The sequence below is a fragment of the Prionailurus bengalensis genome, chromosome A2, assembly GCF_016509475.1.
Source record: "Prionailurus bengalensis isolate Pbe53 chromosome A2, Fcat_Pben_1.1_paternal_pri, whole genome shotgun sequence".
NCBI classification, from domain to species: Eukaryota; Metazoa; Chordata; class Mammalia; order Carnivora; family Felidae; genus Prionailurus; species Prionailurus bengalensis.
In genome coordinates this window covers 12,005,035-12,021,387 of record NC_057348.1, presented here as the reverse complement: position 1 = coordinate 12,021,387, position 16,353 = coordinate 12,005,035, and the positions used below count along the sequence as shown (strand labels likewise).

The window sequence follows — 16,353 nt, the reverse complement described above, 5'->3', positions numbered from 1 at the left end:
TCCATAAACATCAATTTCTCATTCCTGAGTTTGGAAGAATCTATTTGATTTGTTGTAGGGGGATTTGTTGTAGGCACAGTGCTATCTCAAGATGCACAAAGAGAGGTCAAGGGTATGGGTACCCCCTTTATGCAGATGAGAACAGTTGGTGGAGGTCACACAAAATGTGAAGGAAAAGGTCACATGGAGATTGAGGTCTGTCTGACTCCCATGCTGGGGATTGGGAAACCATAGGTCTGGGGACCCAGGAAGTGGGCTTTCTGTGGATCTAAACTACTACTCAAAGGTGAGGCCAGATGTTTGAGTTGGAGGCAGAAGATGTGATATAATGTTAAACTCACAGCTACCAGTCACCTCTTGAGCATACAAGACTCTCCTCGGAGGTCAATGAACATGGACAACATAGGAGACCAAATATTTGCTTGATTGTATCATAGAGAGGCTTATGTTGATGTGGACTCTCAGGTTTGGATCACCAGGACGTCGGAGATAGGGTAGAACTTGACCATGAGGCGAGGTGGGGCAATCCAGTGTGTCCAGGAGACAGTGAACACTTCTACTGACAAGGAGAAATCGCTCCCTATGACCCAGCTCTAAATTACCCTTATTGTGGGAAGCCTTCCAGCTGCCTTGACCCCAGGGCAGAGCCCTGGATTCCCATTCTGGGCTGCTCCAGCTCCTTCCTTCCCTCTGACTCTGCCCTGACCCTAAGGGGTTGAAGGCATTTACTCCAGTCCTGTCTCCCCCAAGACTGGGAGCTCCTAGTCCTCAGCAGGGACTGGGACTCTCTGGGCAGACAGAGACAGCAGGGAGTTGTGTTGGCGAGTTGGAAGGAGGAGTAGAGGCTGCAGGTCCCAGAGGCCCTCTGATGATCCTTCTGACCTCTCCAGACCCTGAGGACAGCACTCCAGATTGGTGTTCCAGGGATGCTCTAGGGAGCAGCGTGCTGGGAAGCTGCAGCAGGGATAAAGCACACAGCATCAGTTCCAGGAGCCCAGAGGTCTGGCCCCACACCTGCCCCTGTGTGCTGCTGATAGAATAACAACACAGGAGAGCATCTTCTTCCCTGCCCTGCTGGCTACTTCCTGGAACAGGCAGCCCAGCACAAGGGGGTCCAGGAGGGACAAGGTAGGTGGCAATATTCAAACAGTTGTCGGGAGCAAGACCCAGACAGGGGATGGGAGCAGGGCCCGGTAGACAGGTCATAAGACAGGCTCTTACCATTGCCTGTGGTCTTCTCAGGTGCTGTTATGGGTCCTGGGTTCTTACCCAGCCCAGGGCCCCAGAAGATTCTAGGCCAGTGGTCCTCAACCCAGGGTAGTTGGGCCCCACGGGAGACATGTGGGCATGTCTGGAGACATTTTTGATTGTTGTGACTCATGATTGGCAGGGACACTATTGACATCTGCTGGGTCGAAGCCAGAGATCCCGTTAAACGTTATATAATGCACAGGACAGCCACCACCCCAGAGAATGATCTGACACCAAATCCCACACGTACTGAGGTTCAGAAACTTTGCGTCAGGTGTGTATCTTGCCTTGGCCGTTGTGTCCTGAGTTGCTTGAAGGTGGCCTTTGCTAACCTGGAGGTGATCCTTGAGGGGAGGCAGAGAGGTTGAGCTGGATTCACTCCTGGATGCAGGTGTGTGACATAAGCTCAGCACCTGTGGGTGAGCCAACCTCTGTGAGACCAAAGTAGACGAACTCTCTCCTGCACCTGTCAGAGGAGATGGGGGAGCCCAGCCCGGCGAACTACAGCCACTCCACCAAGTGGCAGGTGGGAAGGCAGACTGTAGGGTGAGGCAGGGGCCAGGCGAGGAGGCAGAGGTTGGACCAGCCACTTGTCAAACTGTGTTGCCAATTTACCAGAGGTCCTAAAGACCCCATTGAGGTCAGAAACTATGAGTTTGGAATGGGACCAACTGGTGCATATGGTACAGACTGATGACAGGAAAGCAGTTTGGAGAACAGAGAAAACATCAGCGTCAGGGATAACCACCCATATTAGGTAAACATAGAGCCCTTTCAGTGAATCTTCATGGTTCTTCTAAAGATAGTTCTCTGCTTACTCCCATATTTCAGCTGGGGAGAGGAGGCTCTTAATTGGAAAGTTCTTTCTCAGATACACACAGCAAAAACAGGGGCTTGAACCCTAGCTCTGATGTCTGCACACCTTGGGTATATTTCAGACAATTGTCTCTGGAAGTCAGAGTGGAGTGGGAACAGAGGAGTAGCCAGAGCAGTGAGGGGTATAGGTGGAGGATACATTATGATTCACTGTCTGTGTTGCACGTTATGATGTATAATGGCATGTATCCACCATTACAGCATCCTACAGATTAGTGTCAGCTGCTCTATTTTTAATATGCCAAAAGGTTATTATGCTGGAGCGTTCTTCTGCTTTTTGCTTCACTCACTCAACACATTTTATGGGTTCATTTATGCTGCTGTGTGTGCGTCGAACTCCTCGCTGGGGCTGCAGGGTTTGCATCCAGCCCACGGGTCCTGCCCCCTTCCAAAGAATGGACAAGCAGGCTTTCCAGTTCCCCACTAAAAGCAGTGCTACAGAAACACCCTCTGACATGCTCCCCTGTAAATGCCTTTGAGCAATCGCGATAGATGTTCAGGAGCACATGTGCTGGGGCACAGAGTGCGTGCACTCCTCATTTCCACTATTCTGCGCTCTCACAGGCCGTGCACGAGGGTTGCGTTCTCCCCAAAACTCATCAACACCAGGGAGTTTCTAACTTGGGGCATTGAGTAGATATACACTGAATTTCCATTGCGTTTCCCTTCCTTTCTCTCTCTGTCCCTCTCTCTCTTTTTTCTTATTAGCATGTTTTTATTGGCTCTTACTACACCGTCTGTGAGCTATCTCCTCATACCTTTGCTAAATTCTGTTTTATCCCTTGCTCATTTCTGTATCAAGTTTTCTGCTCTTGTACACATAATCAGTCTCTTGTTAAATCTAGATTATATTCCCTGGTCCTTTTTTGTACAATGAAAATGATTTTTCTCACCTTTCCATCTCCCATTGACTGGATCCAGGATATTTTGTTGAATAGAAACCCATCGTGCTGATGTTTTCATGTCTTTCAAAACCACCTCATGTTTGTGCTTCTGAAGTTTGTTTAAGAAGTCCTTCTCCACTCTTATCAACAGAAGTATTTTCTGACACCTTCTCCTATTACCTTCAGGGCATTGTGTTTCATATTTAAGTCTTGAATCCACCTGGATTCCACCTGTGTGTATGGCCTTAGGCAGAAATTCAGATTTGCTTTGCTTCATAAAAGGGCCAGTTTTCCCACCACGGACTCCTAAACCATCCATCTTTTCTCTTGGATTTGTGCTCCCACCTGTATCAAGTTTTGAATCACGCTGGGGTACTTTCTGAGGTATGTAGCCAACTTGATCGGTGTCTGTGGCTGCTCCAGGGTCACACTTGAAAATGACAACGATGTGTATGAGGTCTATCATGGGTCTCCACACCTGCCAGGGCATTTCTCTCCTAGTTAACCCATTTTTTTAGAAGACTGGTATGGTTTTGCACTGACTTTATTTTCCAGAAGGAACTTAAGGAAACTTTTATCAAATGTACATTTGATTCACTGTAGCCGAACATGCAGGTATACTGACGATGTAATCATTACCATATTCGCTCATCCACCCGAGAGAGTGGATTGTCCTTCGTGTATTCAGATAGCCATCGACATTTTTACTAATGGTTAACATTTCTGAATCTGGAGGTATTGCTTGTGTTTGATTAGTTCCTAGATATCGTATAACAGAAGTTGTCAAAGTGTGATATGAGGACCCTGGGGTCCCGGAGACCCTTTCTGGGGGACCATCAGGTGCTTACTTTTCCAATGAAGGTGAGGATGTATTTTCATCATATGCTCGACTAAAACAACACGTTGCCACAGGCTGAATGAAGAAGCAGAATGAGCATCAATTGGTCTCCAATCCAAATTTGTTAAAATGTTTTTTAAAGCCATTCTTCTCACTAAATGTTAATTTTGTAAATGTACTTACTTTCCTAAAACCATGTTACTTATATTGACAGTTTGATTTATATTACAGTTTGAACAGGTTGACCTTTCTTTCTTTCCTCTCTCCCACCTTCCTCCATACCGCCCTTCCTTCTTCCTTCCCTCTTTCCTTTCTTCCTTCCTTCTTTTTTTCTAGGGAGAAGAGAGAGAACATGTGCAAGTGCAGGGTGGGTAGAGAGAGAGAGGATATCGTAAGCAGACTCAATGCTCAGTATTGATGCCAGCCTGGGGCTTGATCTCACGACTGTGAGATCATGATCTGGGCAGAAATCAAGGGTCAAACCATTAACCGACTGAGCCTTCAGGTGTCCCATGAATGTATCCATACTACATATTTTCAGACAATCTCAGTGTTAACTTCTAATATGGTGAGAACGGAGAGTTGTACTGCACCCAAACAGGAACCCATCAGAGTCTCACATTTTCTTGAGTGTTAAGAAATCACCAGACCACAATGTTGGCAAGCCGAGCCTTTACAGTTTGTGTCACCGTTGGGAATGTTATCTTAGTTTTGCTTAAAGCTTATACTTTGAATGATTACGGCTGGAGTAATTCTGTGAGAAATACTGAGTGTTGCGAGCCGATCTTGTCTTCTGCAGACTGTGCTCTCTATTGCTGTGGTACCTTATGTCTTCATTCTTTACTTTTTCTGGGTGAAGGAGCATGTCTCTTTCCTTCCCATCCGTACATACCTTCTTTCTTGTTCTTATTTATAGCACCGCTCATGACTTTCAGTTCCATGCTAAAGAACAGCAGAACCAGTGAGTATCCGGGTCACTTTCCCAATCCTAACATACTGCGTCTGTAGTCTCCCCATTTCATATATTGTTGTACAGACTCATGATTGTCATGCTGGTCACCTTCATTCCTCTTCTGATCTCACCAGATGCAGCACCCATGGCTGGTCAGAACTATAGCATGGTGACTGAGTTCATCCTTGTGGGATTCTCTAACTTCTCACGGCATCTTCTGCCCACCTTCTTCCTGCTGTACCTGCTCATGTACCTGTTCACGCTGCTGGGGAACCTGCTCATCATGGCCACAGTCTGGAGCGAGCGCAGCCTGCACACGCCCATGTACCTCTTCCTGTGCGCCCTGTCCACCTCTGAGATTCTGTTCACCGTTGCTGTCACCCCTCGCATGCTGGTTGACATGCTCTCCACTCGCCGCACCATCACCTGGATGGCCTGTGCCAGCCAGATGTTTTTCTCCTTCACGTTTGGCTTCACACACTCCTTCCTGCTCATGATCATGGGCTACGACCGCTACGTGGCCATCTGCCACCCCCTGCGCTACAATGTGCTCATGAGCCCCCGTGGCTGTGCCCGCCTCGTGTCCTGGTCCTGGGCTGGTGGCTCAGTCATGGGAATGATGTTGACCCTGATAGTTTTTCACCTCACCTTCTGTGGATCTAACATGATCCACCATTTTGTCTGCCACGTGCTTTCCCTTCTAAAGTTGGCCTGTGGGAAGGAGACATCCTCTGTCACCTTGGGTGTGATCCTGGTGTGTGTCTCAGCTCTGATGGGCTGTTTATTCCTCATCGTCCTCTCCTATGTCTTCATCGTGGCCGCCATATTGCGGATCCCCTCTGCTGAGGGCAGGCACAAGACCTTCTCCACGTGTGTGTCCCACCTCACAGTGGTCATTGTGCACTATGGCTTTGCCTCCATTATCTACCTCAAGCCCAAGGGCCCCCATTCTATGGACAGTAACACCCTGATGGCCACCACCTATACAGTCTTCACCCCCTTTCTCAGCCCGATCATTTTCAGCCTCAGGAATAAGGAGCTCAAGAACGCCATAAAGAAAAGCTTCCAGAGAAAATTCAGTCCCTTAAGCTCCTGAAAGCCAGTTGGTGGTGAGGAAATATGGTAGCATGCCTGGGGATAATGAGGTCTGTCTCCATAGAGCTTTTGTAAGGATTCATGTATGTGAAAAGACACACATTGATAGATTATGGATACCTGCTGGGTATTTGTTTTTCTCCAATTTGTTTGACCGTGTCTTCCATAGTCTGTAGTGATCATCACCTCCTGCTCTTGACCCCATGTGATGAACTCCTTCCTATATTCTGTCTATGTTGTGTTCTCTACCCTTGGGCTAGTGGGGAGCATCACATGGATGTGTCTGGGCACTGATGCCCATGGTTCTTATTGAATGCACATACAAGAAAGGAATTTCTCCTTCACCAACATAAGGATAAACAAAAATAGGAAAAATTAGTGCTGCCAGAATTGGGGCTTTTCTAAGCAGGAACTGTGTCCAGTATTGTATATATTATCTTTTAATTATAGCAAATGCACAAAATAACATTAACTGTTTGTCTCTAAGGGAATGGTTGAACGTTAATGGTTCTTCACTGTCTTTGGAAGGAATAGATCCTAAGGAGGTTACTATGTTGATCTGAGTAGAGTGAAGAATATCAGAGTCCGAAGTGAAGTGAGAGAGGGAGGGAGGGGTAGAGAGTGGGTGGAGGAAAGGGTTCAGTGTTTGGGTAATAACGTAAAGTGTGTTTACAGGAAGTTGCTTTCTGACAGCTTATGGAAAGTCTTCTTCCTTTTTCCCCACATTACTTTCCATAAACATCAAGTTCTCATTGCTGTGGTTACTTGAATCTATCTGGGGTATTTGTTGGAAGGCATAGTGCTATCTGAAGATAGAACAAAGACAGATCAAGGGTGTAGGTACCCCTTTATGCAGAAAAAAATTGTTGGTAGAAGGCACACAACAGGTGAAGGAAGGGGTCACATGCAACTTTAGGTCTGTCTGACTCCCATGCTGGGGTTGGGAAACCATATGTCTGAGCATCTGGGGGAGGGGGGGCTTCCATTGGTGTAAATTCTTAGCTAAATTGTGGTCAGATATTTGAGTTGCAGTCAGAAGATGTTTTACAATAATAAACCTAAGGATGTCTGTCACATATGAGGGCCTATTGTTTGCCAAATGCTGTGGGAAGGGTTTCCTATGCATTCACTCTTCTAAGCCTCAAAATAAATTATCCTTTCTCCACATTTAGATATGACCCACATATATCACTAATCACATTTTTGAAATGCAGAAAATGCAAATGTGATAGGTAATTTGTCCCAGGCCACAGTGCCATGAAGGCAGGGAGCAGGAATCGAATACAATGTGCACGTGTGTGCAATTGGTGACCAGGAGCCCCCCTCTCTCAGGTGTCTACAGAGAGAAGTGAGGTCATGACTGGGAGGCGAAGGCTGTCATTAGAAGGAAGAGACCCCTTTCAGGGAAGGAGGGCAGGTGCAGCCCTAGGTACACACCCGTTTCACACAGCCAGAGGGAAACACGGACTCCAGAGGACTTCATGACACTTTGTCTCATGAACACTGACAACGAGAGCTTGGCAAAACCGGCTATGGCAGTTTTGGGGTTCCATTCATCATTTACTCATTATCGGTGTTACTGATGGATGCCCCCACCATTCCTAAGATGTGCTTCTCCAGAGCCTGTGGCTGCGTTCCCTTACCCAGCAAGAGGGAGTGTGCAGATGAGATGCAGTTAAGATCTGAGACAGGGGGATTACCCTCGTCACCCAAATGGGCTGCTATAATTGCAAGTGTCCTTATACAAGGGGGCAGAAGGGGCCAGAGACAGGGAGCAGTAGGGGATGTGACACCGGAAGGGGGAATTGGAGTAGCTGAGGCAGGAACCACGAGCCAGGGGATGCGTGGTGCCCTCGAAGCTGGGAAAGCAGGAGACACATCCCTCCCCGGATCCCCCGAAGGACGCATGCCTGCTCACACCTGGACTCACACCTGGTGACCCTGATTCGGCTTCTGGCCTCCAGCATGGAAGAGGATAGATGTGTGTGGAGTCAGGGCACGAGATTTATATGCTTTGATACAGCAGCCCCAGGAACTGACTCGTGAAATGGCATCCTGACGTTAAATGTTATTGGGTTTCACTTTACAATTAGTTTCAAGCCAGATTCTTAGACCATTCTTTGTGGAGAAGACCTGGGGCATTGAGATGGCTCTCGAGAAGTGCTGAGTGTCCTTGGAATTCGGTCAACGAAGGTGAAGGAGTCCCAGTAGCACAGCTGCAGGGTTTGCTCATTGGGGTGTGTTTTGAGGACTCACCTGACCGTGTAGCTGCAGGGGCCCCAGCACAGGGGCTGGGGTGCGGTGTGCCCTCAACCAACACTATCGGAGCAGGAGCTGGAGGACAGCAGGAACGGTCTCCGTGCTCGACGTGGACCGTGTGACTCAGGAGGGATGCTCACCCTCCTGTGTATTGGGGCCCCTGCATTATAATTTTAATTACTGGTGTTTTAAGACTTAATTATGTCACATTATTTAATACTTGAGCTATGTGTATATATATATATATATATACATACATACATATATAAGTATATATATATATACATAGCTCGTGTATATTCTGTGTATTCTATATACATTCATGTACATACATGTATATATATATACAAAAGGTAATATATACTTATATATGTTTATTTATCCTGTACAAATACACACAAACACACATATGCTCCTATTCACTACACCAACACAAAATGAAAGAAAAAGAGAAAAACATCAAACACTGTCAGGTCATAAAGGAAATACAGGTACATTCCCAAGTACCAATACCCAAAGCCCCAAATATCTGATCATTTGGCAATACTACTGGACTTTAATAAGAAAAGGACCCCTCAAAATTCCCATGTATTTAGAATGTAAATATTGGGTGAACCATTTGACAATGCCAAAGTAACATATTAGTCATTAATCATCTGGCTTAAAGGGAAATTAAGAAATACTTAGAAGTGAATGATAATGCAAACTTGAAATAACAACTACATGAAATGGATTGTGTCCTGGAATAGAAATAGGATATTAGTGGAGAGTTGAAAGAATTCTAGTAAGAGCTGTTGTTTGCTATACAGTGTTATATACCAGCGTTCGTGCCCTGGGTCTCATCATTGTCCTGGTTCTGGAAGATCCTGGCATTCAAAGGGGTTGTTGGGGGGAGGATGAGAGTTTTCTGTATGCTTTTTGCAGCTTTCTCATAAGTTTAAAATTAGTTAATAATAAAACATTACAAAATAAGGTATCATTCAAAGTTGCACAAAACCTGACAACAGTCTAGGAATTACTTTAAACAAGTACACACAGGAGCTTCATGGAGAACTATGAGACCTCTAACAGACAGGAAACATGACAGATGACCTAACAAAATGGATGAAAGCAAAAGACAATATCAGAAAGATGTTCATTCTTCCCCAAATTTAATCTATACATTCAATGTAATGCCCTCAAAAACATCCAGTTGGACTCTTGAGAAAGAGCATAAACGTATTGCAAAATGTTTATCAAAAATAAGGACCCATGAATAACTGAGTCCATCTGGAAATGAAGAATGACAGGAGGTGGGGGAGACTGCACTCTGTAGACACGCGACAGCATCTTGGAAACAAAGCAGTGTGGGATCAGTGCAAGGACAGACAGTGACCAGTGGTTCTGGAATCAGAGCTCGGAGACAGAGCCATTCATGTATGGTTCAGGTCACACCACAAATCATTTGGAAAAAAGGTGAATTGTTTAGGGGATGCTGTTGAGGAAAGTACCTCTCTCTACAAACAAAAACCAAAACTAGACTCCCAATACCCCACCAAAAAGAGAATCAAGATAGATTGAAAACATAATTGTGAAAGATAAAAACATAGCTAATGACAGCAAGTGTAATAGGATCTTTGTGCTCCAAGAACAGGAAACACGTTCCTTAAAAAGAAAAAAGAGCACAAACCTTCAGTAAAAAAGATCAGTTCTATTACATGGAAATTCTGAATCCTTTTAACAAAGAGCATCATGGATAAAGGTTACCAATGACAGAGAACAGAGAGCTACTTGCTGTATAAGTTCCTGAGCTCTGCCGTTCAACCTACAAGCTAGAGTTAACAAGACGATAGTGCACAATTAAACACTTGTTAAGAACATAGACGCCAATATTGTATTCTCATCATCAAACTCGCTAAGAGACGAGATCTTATTTATCCCCAACACTAAAACAGACATGATGATCACGTGACCTGATAGACATGCTAGCTATTAGCGCAATGGCGATCGCATTATAATGAATAAACATACCAACTCAACACACGGTACACCTTAAATTCACACAAGTTTATTTGTCAACTAGATTTCAATAAAAAAGAACTTGTTAAGAGGGTAGATGTCCTTTAAAATTACTAACACACACACACACACACACACAGAAGGGGACATGAGGAATCTTTGGAGGAGGTACATAACATTTATTACCTTGATTGTGCGGATGGTATCACAATTGTAGGCGTATGTCCAAAGTCATCAAAATGTACCCATTAAATGTACGCAGCTCTTCGTATATTATGTATACCTCGATCCAGCTGAAAAGAACCCATTGACAAGAGAGTAATATCTAGAATCTACAGTGAGAAAAAAGAGAAATGAGGAAACCAATGAGAAAAAGGACAGGCATCATGATAGAAAGTGGGCAAGAGGGGGGCACAGGTGATCTGCAGCTGAGGTAACGCACTAGGCCAGCAGCAAACAAGGACATGAGCGGCTCATTAGCAAGGAGAGGAATTTGGTTTACCACAGCAACACTCAGGACGCCTGGGTGGCTCAGTAGGGTAAGCGTCCTTGTCTTGGTTTCAGCTCAGGTCGTGATCTCATGGTCCGTGAGTTCGAGCCCCGCATTGGGCTCTGCTCTGATGGGGTGGAGCCTGTTTGGGATTCTCTGCCCCTCCCCTGCTCATGCTCGCTCTCTCTGTCTGTCTGTCTCTCTCTCAATAAATGAATAAACATTAAAAAAGTAATAAAACAGCAGCAATCTGTGAACACAGTGGGTACAGGCTCCCCATCCGCTTGCTAGAGCGGCAAGACTTAGAAATCTGGATCCGCCCTGTGTTGGCCCAGAGGTGAGATGAGTAGACTGAAGACGTCCTCACTTGGTGGTTCACGGCCAGATTAAGGGGACACTTACCCAAGGTCCCGCAAACACTTCTAGATCTCCATCTGAAACTCAGCTCAGCGAGGGGACGTGGTCAAGCCATTCATGGCAGCCTTGTCTGTGATGGCAGACAGTCAGGGGCAGTCAGAGACACCCCCACCCTCACCTGGGGGCAGGGCCAAGTAACATGGGGTGGGCGTGAGCCACGAAGCTCTACACAGCATATAGAAAAAACAAACCTGACAGCCACAGAGCACAGGGGATGGCTCTGAAGCCTCAGCCCTGGTGAAAAATTGGGAAAGAGGTACACACAGGTATGCGTATTTATATCTGCATCACTGACACATGCATCTCGATGATACATACTAATATATCCATGATACACAATCTGTCATTTACCTATATCAGTGAGATTTGATGACAAGGCTTCAAATACTTACCTTGGGGCAGGGCTCACCCCCATATCACAGCACTGCTTCTGCCCCCTCACCCAGCCCCCAGAAGGTTGTCACCAAGTGTTATCTCAGAGCCAAGTCAGCCAATGCTTGGAGGACCCAGAACCCCACCTGGAAAGTGGATGATTAGACTGGGTGTCAGGATGGGGTCTCTCTCTCATGCAGGAAAGAAGCATTTGGGGGCAGCAGGGCCCTGGGGCGACCCAGCAATCCCGGGGCACCAGACTCAGCTCCTCCTGGACCTCATCCCTCAGCCACCATCTCTGGCCCCCACTGCTGGCCTCTGTGTGCCATGGTCTAGCCCTGGCTCTGGCCTCATGCCCCATCTGCTGGTGCACTGTGCCCGCTGACCTCCCCTCTCGACTCCACCCTCCTCTGGCTGCCAGACTCCAGCTCCTGACACAGACACACCTTGTGGAGTCATGCCAACCCGGGGTCCAGGGCAATCTCTGCTCTGCAGGCGAGTGCCCCCTACCCACCTCCTATCCCCACCCCCTTGGGGAGCCCACCCCTTTCTCTCTCTCACAATGTCTGGCTTGGATACCCTGGTTGCTGCTGCATGGGGGTCAGAAGTGAGCGGGGCAAGAGTGTTACCTCTGAAGGTGCCCTCCCCTGAGGCAGATCCCGGGGACCTGGCCCCAGAGCACTGGAAGCTGGATGCGAACTCCTCCGTGTCCAAAGATGGTGGCTGAGACCCTGGGAATGCCCTTCCTTTCTCTCTCTCTTCCTCCCTCCCTCCCTCCCTCCCCCTCTCTTCTTCCCCTCTAGTCATTCCTCCCTTCTCTCATCCTCTCTACTTCCTTCATCCATTCAGCACATCCACTCTGATCTCTAGCTAAGGGACCCACTCTGAATCTCGGGACCTGAAAATAACACTGATGTAACCTGGCACTAAAAAAGCCCTCAGTGTGGGGACAGGAAGAGCCGGATGCAGACATATCACATTTTATAAAATGGAACAACACAATTATGACATACTATAATATATAATATACTGTGATTGCACCAGAACAATATTTATTCAGTAAGTTGAGTGTTGTAGTCAACTAACAAATATTTAATAAACTTCTACTATGTGCCAAATGGGCTTTTCCTTTTGATATTGATTTCAAAGCTTTTTGTTCAGTTTTAAAAATCAGTGCCTCAAAGGAAAGGCATTATAATTTGTGAACTAAATTATACATCTTGCATTTAATTAGCTTAGTAGCTGAAAGACTACTGTTCCAGGACCAAGGGAAAATGTCATATATGTGATGATATGGTACATTAAAAAAAATAGCAAGTAGTTATTCAAAGCATGAATTTAAAACATACACTAACATTATTACATGTTATATGTGTTATATATGTTATATACACCTATGTACATATACACATCTCTTTGTATACACATTCATCCTAGTGGTTCTGTTTCTCTGGGGAATAATACAAAAAAAAAAAACCTTAAAAAAGAAAAACAGGGCTGGTAAAAGTGTCACCTTTCTGTCTAAAGAGATGAGTTTGAGATCTACCAATCAATTCCTGGTGGTTTCCCCTTCGTGTAAGTACTTAATCTGTCATTTCACCCCCTGCAACTCAGCTGATTTTGTAATGAAAACCCCAAAACATTTAATGTCAGGATACCATTTCAGGAGTCAGTTTCTGGGGCTGCTGTAACAAAGCATATAAATCTTCTGCCCTGAAACTACAACACCCTCCTCCTCATCTGAACACCCTCTCTTGATGGGTCAGGGAACACAGCCGCAGACTCTGGAGAAGCACATCTTAGGAATGGTGGGGGCATCCGTCAGTAACACCAATAATGAGCAAAATAATGGATGGAACCCCAAAACTGCCGTAGCCGGTTTTGCCAAGCTCTTGTTGTCAGTGTTCATGAGACAAAGTGTCTCATGAAGTCCTCTGGAGTCCGTGTTTCCCTCTGGGTGTGTGAAACGGGTGTGTGCCTAGGGCTGCACCTGCCCTCCTTCCCTGAAAGGGGTCTCTTCCCTCTAATGACAGCCTTCTCCTCCCAGTCACGACCTCACTTCTCTCTGTAGACACCTGAGAGAGGCGGGTTCCTGTTCACCAGTTGCACACACATGCACATTGTAATCGATTCCTGCTTCCCGCCTTCAAGGTGGTGTGACCCAGGACAAATTATCTATCACATTTGCATTTTATGCATTTCAAAAATGTGAATAGTAATAGATGTGGGTCATATCTAAATGCAGAGAAAGAATAATTCATTTTGAGACTTAGAAGAGTAAACGCATAGGAAACCCTTCCCACAGCATTTGGCAGACAGCAGGCATTCATATGTGACAGCCATCATAGGTTTATTATTATAAAACACCTTCTGCCTGCCACTCCAATATCTGGCCACAGCTTTGAGTAAGAATTTATACCAATGGAAGACCCCCTCCTGGGTGCTCAGACACATGGTTTCCCAAACCCTTGGCATAAAGGGGGTGCTCACACCCTTGACCTCTCTTTGTCCCATCCTGAGATAGCACTGTGCCCTCCAGCACATCCCACAGATAGATTCAAGTAAACACAGGAATAAGAAATTTATGTTTTATTGCAAGTAATATGGGAAAAAAGGGAAAAAGATTTCCTTAAGATGTCAGAGAGCAACACCTTTTTAACAATCTGTATGTTCTTCCTCAAGCACTGAATCTTCTCCGCTTTCTCTTTCTGTCACTCTGGCTCTCAAACTCTCTTTCTCCACTTTGCATTCTGACATCCTTCACTCAACTCATCTCAACATTAGGAAATCATTTAGGGTCTATCACCTCCAAAGAAGGTGGGAACTATAAACATGGAACCATTCCTTAGAATAAAATAGTGAATGCTCTTTTGTGCATTTGCTATAATTAAAAGATAGTACTTACACAACACTGGACACAGTGCCTGATAACTAAAACCCCAGTGCTGGTGGCATTTATTATTTTGCTTACTTTTGTTTATTCCTATGGTGAAGGAAGTTTGAGAAAGTCCTCCCTTGCTTGTCTATTCGAGAAGAACCCTGTGCATCAGTGCCAAGACACATCCGTGTGATGCTCTCCACTGGCCCATAGAGAGCTAACACATTCTTAGACAGAGGTAATGGGAAGGAGTTCATCGCATGGGATCAAGAAGAAGAGACACTGATCACTAGGGCCTATGTACGAGGGAGGTAAAAAAAATTGGGAAAAACTAATACCTATCCTGCTCCAAAACCCTATGCATCCAACAATACCTAATAAGTATTTCCATATACTGAATTCCTACAACTGTCCCCTGGAGACAATCATTATTCTCAGTCCTTCAATCATATGCCTCACCACCCAACTGGCCATCAGGAGCTTAGAGGAATGAGTTTTCTCTGGATGCTTTTCTTTATGGCGTTCTTGAGCTCCTTATTCCTGAGGCTGAAAATGATCGGACTGAGAAAGGGAGTGAAGACTGTATAGGTGGTGGCCATCAGGGTGTTACTGTCCATAGAATGGGGGCCCTTGGGCTTGAGGTAGATAATGGAGGCAAAGCCATATTGCACAATGACCACAGTGAGGTGGGACACACATGTGGAGAAGGTCTTGTGCCTGCCTTCAGCAGAGGGGATCCGCAATATGGCGGCCACGATGAAGACATAGGAGAGGACGATGAGGAATAAACAGCTCATCAGAGCTGAGACACACACCAGGATCACAGCCAAGGTGACGGAGGAATTCTCATTCCCACAGGCCAACTTTAGAAGGGAAAACACATGGCAGAAAAAATGGTGGATCATGTTAGATCCACAGAAGGTGAGGTGAAAAACTATCAGGGTCACCATCATCCCCATGACTGAGCCACCAGCCCAGGTCCAGGACACCAGACGGGCACAGCTACGGTTGCTCATGAGCACATTGTAGCGCAGGGGGTGGCAGATGGCCACGTAGCGGTCATAGCCCATGATCATGAGCAGGAAGGAGTGTGTGAAGCCAAACGTGAAGGAGAAAAACATCTGGCTGGCACAGGCCGCCCAGGTGATGGTGCGGTGGGTGAAGAGCATGTCAACCAGCATGCGAGGGGTGATGGCAACGGTGAACAGAATCTCAGAGGTGGACAGGGCGCACAGGAAGAGGTACATGGGCGTGTGCAGGCTGCGCTCGCTCCAGACTGTGGCCATGATGAGCAGGTTCCCCAGCAGCGTGAACAGGTACATGAGCAGGTACAGCAGGAAGAAGGCAGGCAGGAGATGCTGTGGGAAGGTGGAGAAGCCCACGAGGATGAACTCAGTCATCATGCTATAGTTCTGACCAGGCACGGGTGCTGCATCTGGTGAGATCAGAAAGGGAATGAAGGTTCATAATTTATCCCATGAATAACAAGGTTGATTCAGCATCAGAAAACCTATCATGTGATCAGTCACAGGAATAAACTAAAATAAATATCATATAATTATAGGAATTCAAGCTGCAATCCTGGATTGCTAAAGTTCCATTACTATTTATGGTTTAAAAATTAATACATAATTGTCATAAAGTATTGCACCATTTTAGATATACAGCATAATGGTGATAGATGTATATACCTTAAAAATCTTTTTAAAAGCTTCTTCTCAACATGAAGTCAACGGGGACTTTCTTAGCTTACTAGGAAAATACAGCACAAAACTAGCAAATAGTACACGAAGTGGGAGAAATAGATGTATTATTTTAGCATCAGGAAGAAGCCAAGGTTACTCACTGCCTCTGCTGTTCATTAGATGGGAAGTGAAGCTGGTGGTGATGCTTGAGAAAAAGTAAAGAAGGAATATCAGGATTGGAAGGGAATAGATGTGATCATCTACCTAGAAAGGTAAAGGAATGAAGACAACTATATTAGAACAAAGACAGACACACGCTGCAGAAGATGAGGTCAACTTCCCAAATTCAGTATTTCCT

General features: G+C 45.8%; 2 protein-coding genes across 2 annotated transcripts; one reads left to right on the top strand and one right to left on the bottom strand.

Moving 5' to 3' along the window:
• The first annotated feature begins 4,946 nt into the window (after positions 1-4,946).
• On the top strand, positions 4,947-5,897 carry LOC122486392 (olfactory receptor 10H3-like). Its single transcript, XM_043585825.1, has one exon. The coding sequence runs from the start codon at positions 4,947-4,949 to the stop codon at positions 5,895-5,897; it is 951 nt and encodes a 316-aa protein (XP_043441760.1).
• Positions 5,898-14,783: 8,886 nt separating this feature from the next.
• Positions 14,784-15,728, bottom strand: LOC122486393 (olfactory receptor 10H3-like). The gene has a single exon (XM_043585826.1). It carries the CDS (start codon positions 15,711-15,713, stop codon positions 14,784-14,786), a length of 930 nt encoding a protein of 309 aa, XP_043441761.1. The 5' UTR covers positions 15,714-15,728.
• Positions 15,729-16,353: the final 625 nt, after the last annotated feature.

Excerpts from the sequence above, each read along its gene's own strand:
- LOC122486392 (XM_043585825.1), top strand. The coding sequence starts at position 4,947 with ATGGCTGGTCAGAACTATAGCATGGTGACTGAGTTCATCCTTGTGGGA.
- LOC122486393 (XM_043585826.1), bottom strand. The coding sequence starts at position 15,713 with ATGATGACTGAGTTCATCCTCGTGGGCTTCTCCACCTTCCCACAGCAT.